The sequence below is a fragment of the Panicum virgatum genome, chromosome 4N, assembly GCF_016808335.1.
Source record: "Panicum virgatum strain AP13 chromosome 4N, P.virgatum_v5, whole genome shotgun sequence".
Lineage (NCBI taxonomy): Eukaryota > Viridiplantae > Streptophyta > Magnoliopsida > Poales > Poaceae > Panicum > Panicum virgatum.
The window spans coordinates 1,259,798-1,264,859 of record NC_053148.1 but is presented as its reverse complement, the minus strand read 5'-3'; the positions used below and the strand labels follow the sequence as shown (position 1 = coordinate 1,264,859).

Sequence of the window (5,062 nt, the reverse complement as noted above, 5' to 3'; positions counted from 1 at the left end):
TTCATCTCCTTCGAATCTGACGAGGGCTACACTCTGCTCCCAATACATACGCAGTGTAGATGTATCCCAAAATACAATATGCTCATGTATCTAGTACTTGTTTTTTTAAAAAAAATCATAAATCTTGCGGTTCAGCATATATTAATAAGGAGAAAATTTGTCAACGGTGCAATCAACTAACGATCAAACCAGCATGAAAGAAGTTGAGGAAAAAATAGCATGGAAGTAGTACAATGGGAGGGAGTTGGAAAAGAAAAGAGATGTGAATACCCGAGGCTGCCCCGGGAAGGGCAGCAGGGGGGCAGGGCAGGCCCCGGCCCCGGCCCCGGCCCCGGCCCCCGGGGCAGTACAAGAAGACAGGCCACCAGACAGGCGGCCAGCCAGCGGGTGAGGCTTGAGGCCGGCGCAATCGCTAGCAAAGCAAATCCAAGCGGCCTTCCTCCCTCCTATCTGCAGATCCCCCCACCGACTCCGTCCCCTCCCCCTCCTCCATTAATGGCCGCCACCAAGAACCCTCCAACTCCCACCTGACCTCCCTCCCGACTCGCCTCCGTCGCCGTCCGTTCCCCACGCCCTCTGCCTGTACGTTCTTGGTCGGCCTAAAGGAGGAAGGGAAGGGTGGGGGTGGAGCCAACCGGTGGGGGCCAGGCCATCGATGCTGAGCTCGGCATCCTCGGCGGGGGCGGGGATGGGGGTGGGGGGAGGGGGAGGGTACCCGCCGCCGCAGCGCGGGGCGGCGGTGTTCACCGCGGCGCAGTGGGCGGAGCTGGAGCAGCAGGCGCTCATATACAAGTACCTCATGGCCGGCGTCCCCGTCCCGCCCGATCTCCTACTCCCCGTCCGCCCCAGCCCCCACTCCGCCGCCGCATTCTCCTTCGCCAACCCCGGCGCCGCCGCGTCACCCTGCTACCATCACCACCACCCGTCCCGTGAGCTCCCCTCGCTTGCTCTCCTCTGCTCGTACTAGCTTATGCTTATCGCCTTCTGATGTATCAGGAATCTCGCTGAAATGGATGCGTGCTTGCTGGGATAGGGGCAAAAACAAGTGGTTTCTTTTGGGAATATTTTCTTTTTTTATTACCTTTTTTTGAGGAGAAATAGATAGATAGATCTTTTGCCTGCTTATTGGGATTGGTTTGGTTGTGCTTTTGCCGATTTATTGATGCTTAAGCATACAGTACTAGCATCTGTCGATGCTTAAGCATATGCTGGCATCTGGCTGTTTATATGGATCTTTGGTGTTTTGTTTTCCATTTGCACAAGCAATGCTATTCTTTATTCAAACTTTTAAACAAAGCAGAGCATCTTTGCATCGGGTCGGTCAAATGTTTATTAACTTTTGATCTAACTCAGTACATCTCCATTCCAATAATATTGAGTGGGTGGCGACGGGTGCGTGGATTCAATGTGACCCATCTGTGGTGTTCCTGCAGTGAGTTACTACGCGTACTATGGGAAGAAGCTGGACCCGGAGCCGTGGCGGTGCCGCCGCACCGACGGCAAGAAGTGGCGGTGCTCCAAGGAGGCGCACCCCGACTCCAAGTACTGCGAGCGCCACATGCACCGTGGCCGCAACCGTTCAAGAAAGCCTGTGGAATCCAAGACCGCCTCGCCTGCGCATCCGTCGCAGCCCCAGTTGTCCACCGTGACAACGACGACCCGAGAGAGAGCGCCCCTTGACTCCCTCACCGTGGGGGGTAAAACTCATGGCCTGTCTCTCGGTGGGGCTGGCTCATCGCAGCTTCACGTCGATGCTTCGAATGCTCATTATCGTTATGGCAGCAAGTATGGTTACACTCAACCTCCCCTTTCAGCTCTCATTATTGCTATTCAAAACTGCTCATTGAATAGGTTTGACAAGGTTGCCTCATTTGGTTGCAAATTATACTGGAACACAGCTACTAATCTAGGTTTCCTTGCATGATTGGATGGGTTCCGAGTTACTAACATATCATTTGTGGTAGAACAATTATTGATGATGCCATGCTTTCCCTTGGTTCTCTTTGCGCTGTTATTGCAGAAGCACATCTTCCACTCAGTTCTTGCAGTTTTAGCCCTTCTATTATTATATATTAATCTTGTGTAGTTTACTTGTAATGTCAACTGCCTTGCCTGCTATGCCCTGGGCCCTGGCTGGTTCTGTTACCTTATAGATGTCTATAAATTTATATGTTCTGGAGAACTATGGCTGGCAGCTGCCATGTCCATGCCCTCTACAACTTAGGCCTGTCTTTTAGACAGATACATTATTGACCCCCTTTCCTGTACATCATCTTACTTCAAGATATTAATTTTCATTTGCCTTAATGATGCTGTAGTTTTTAATTATTTAGGGATCAGCAATTAGAGTAACTTGAGGCTAGTGACTCATTGTGCTGCTTTTGAGTTGTTTCCCCCTTTTTTGAAACAGATAGTTTAAGGTACTTCATGAGCTTGATGTTGTGTCTTAGTTAACATTTGTCGGCAATTTATCTGCACATATTTCATTTCATTCGAAGCAAATGAATATATAGCTGGTTGCTTTAAGCAGAATGATCATACTAGAGTGCAAACAATACTGCTGACTTGACTAGTTTCAACCAGCTCATAATTCTTCGTAGCAACTTGTAGTTGTCACGTATCCATAACTGATTGATTGTGCAGGTACCCTCTTGGAGCTAAAGCTGATGCTGGCGAACTGAGCTTCTTCTCCGGAGCATCAGGAAACTCCAGGGGCTTCACTATTGATTCTCCAACAGAAAACTCATGGAACTCCCTGCCGTCCAATGTGCCCCCATTTACACTGTCAAAGAGTAGAGATTCTGGTCTCCTGCCTGGTACCTACTCCTATTCCCAACTGGAGCCGCCACAGGAGCTTGGCCAGGTCACCATCGCCTCCCTGTCCCAGGAGCAGGAGCGCCACTCTTTCAGCAGCGGAGCTGGTGGGTTGCTAGGAAATGTGAAGCAGGAGAACCAGCCGTTGAGGCCCTTCTTCGATGAGTGGCCTGGGACGCGGGATTCATGGTCGGAGATGGACGACGCAAGGCCCAATAGGACCTCTTTCTCAACGACTCAGCTCTCAATCTCCATCCCAATGCCCAGATGTGAGTTTCCTATGGGTCTGGTGGTACCTTGACCATCTCAGAAGTTGATTTATTTTTCTTCTTCTTTTGTTTACTGCTCTGAATCACATTGGACGTGGACTGATCATATGGATTGCATCTTTTCTTTTTTCAGGTGATTGAGAAGCTCGTGCCACCTCAAGGTGGGGTTGTGTGACGTGCATCAGGCATTGTATTCGCCGTTAGCGGGTCAGAGATTGATCGGCCATGGCGTGCCTGCGCTTGCCCTAGCTATTTCTTTCACTGTAACGCACTAAGAACTCTTTGTAAGAGCAGGATCCCCTATGGCCCTATGGATCAATGGAGCCCATAGAACTCCATCCTGTTTTCTAAGGTATTACCACGCTTTGTATTGTATCCGGACCCAGGACCGTCAGTGGTCGATTGCAGTAGATGATGCAGGTGTTTGTGTGCTTTCCCGCTTGTGCAATCTGATGGCGAATCTGATCTTGTAGCATCTGGTTCTGGTGCCCATCCAGTAGTCCACTGTCCTCAAGCTAGCAGCAGCAGATTTTTAGGCTGTTTGGCTGGTCTGGTCTCGGCTTGTCTCGGTTTATTTTCTCTTACACTACTATTCAGGAGTCGTTTAGTTTCTAAAAATTTTTGGGGTCCGTTTAACCACTTATTAGGAGTATTAAATATAGATTAATTATAAAACTAATTACACGAATGGACGGGAAATCGCGAGACGAATTTATTAAGACTAATTAATCTGTATTTTGAGGTTGGTTACTGTTGTCGGTGTCCTGACCCGGTGGTCCGGACCCAACTAGTGATGATGTCGCGTGTTTCTCGTCCCAGATGGTTGATGCAGGAGGCAACACAGTCATACAGGGGTTTATCCTGGTTCCGGCCGCGGGGCCGTACGTCCAGCAAAGGGGTGTGCGAGAGCACTGTACTGTAATGCACCGGGGGTGCCTGTAATAGGGGGTACAAGCGAGGCGAGAGAGGGAGGGAAGCTCCCAGGTCTCTGCTAGAGGAGGAGTTGATTGAGGCGAGTGCCAATATCGGAGCTCAGAAGAGCATATGTGTTCTGTGAGTGGTGCTGAGTGTTGTGTTTTGCCAGATCCCGAAGATAGAGCTCGCCTCCCCCCTTTTATAGACACAAGGAGGGGCGGTGTACATGCATAGGAGATTGCGGAAGTCGTCGTCTTCTCCCCGAATCGCGGGGGTGTAGTGGTCGAGCACTGTAGAAAGTATACTGCAGGGTATGGCGCCTGGCGTGGCAGTCGTCCTGGGCGTCGTCCTTGGCCTTGCGGAGATCGCGCCGGCGTCCTTGTAGCTCCAGCGGGAGGCGTGGTGGTTGCTGTAGGGGGTACCATCCTCCAAGCGTGGCGTGGCGACGTTCCGAGGGTCCTGCAGGCCAGGGTCTTGTCTTGGTCAAGGTCGGAGCCGCTTCCGAGGATCGTGCCCATGCCGTTCGAGGGTTCCGCAGAGGGGAAAGTGTGAAGGAAGTACGGGGAGTTGGCAGCACAGTGGTTGGAGCAGTGCCGAGCACGTTTCGCACTGCGTCGCAGGTTCCCACAATGTCGCCACAGCGTTCGGAATGGCGGAGCAGTGACCGGAGTTGGCGGACGGGACTCCGGTCACAGCCACTGTGGGGAATGGAGGCCTGACGTCGTCTGACTCGGGCGCTGCGGAGGAGTGGTTGGCATTTAATGCCTCCGTACAGCGGGCGGGCGAGCGGAAGGGTCGTTTGTCCTTTCCATCGAGGGATGGCCTCGAGCGAGGCGGAGTCGATCCGCTCCCCTGAGGGTAGGCTCCCTACCCTCGAGCGAGACGGAGTCAGTACGCTCTCTTGAGGGTTGGCTCACTACCCTCGAGCGAAACGGAAACGTGAGGCGCTTGTCGAGGGTCCCGGCGGGAGGCCCTCGAGCGAGGCGGAGATTGCCCCGCGGGTTCGAGGGGGCTCAGAGGGGCCGCACTGTGTACATGGGTCGTGGATTGAGTTTCTTTGAGTC

At 52.3% G+C, this 5,062-nt stretch overlaps 1 protein-coding gene across 2 annotated transcripts; it reads left to right on the top strand.

The window, feature by feature from the left end:
- The first annotated feature begins 376 nt into the window (after positions 1-376).
- On the top strand, positions 377-3,518 carry LOC120668993 (growth-regulating factor 5-like). Of its 2 annotated transcripts, XM_039948815.1 has the most exons (4): positions 379-929; positions 1,434-1,785; positions 2,644-3,083; positions 3,217-3,518. In XM_039948815.1, the coding sequence occupies exons 1-4, from the start codon at positions 656-658 to the stop codon at positions 3,222-3,224; spliced, it is 1,074 nt and encodes a 357-aa protein (XP_039804749.1). In that variant the 5' UTR covers positions 379-655; the 3' UTR covers positions 3,225-3,518. The 2 variants fall into 2 exon arrangements, with proteins under 2 accessions (XP_039804748.1, XP_039804749.1); XM_039948814.1 differs by lacking the exon at positions 3,217-3,518 and having other exon boundaries at positions 377-929; positions 2,644-3,130.
- Positions 3,519-5,062: the final 1,544 nt, after the last annotated feature.

Coding starts and splice junctions, on each gene's coding strand:
- LOC120668993 (XM_039948814.1), top strand. CDS start 656: ATGCTGAGCTCGGCATCCTCGGCGGGGGCGGGGATGGGGGTGGGGGGA. Junction 930..1,433: donor CCATCACCACCACCCGTCCC/GTGAGCTCCCCT, acceptor GTGTTCCTGCAG/TGAGTTACTACGCGTACTAT. Junction 1,786..2,643: donor CATTATCGTTATGGCAGCAA/GTATGGTTACAC, acceptor TTGATTGTGCAG/GTACCCTCTTGGAGCTAAAG.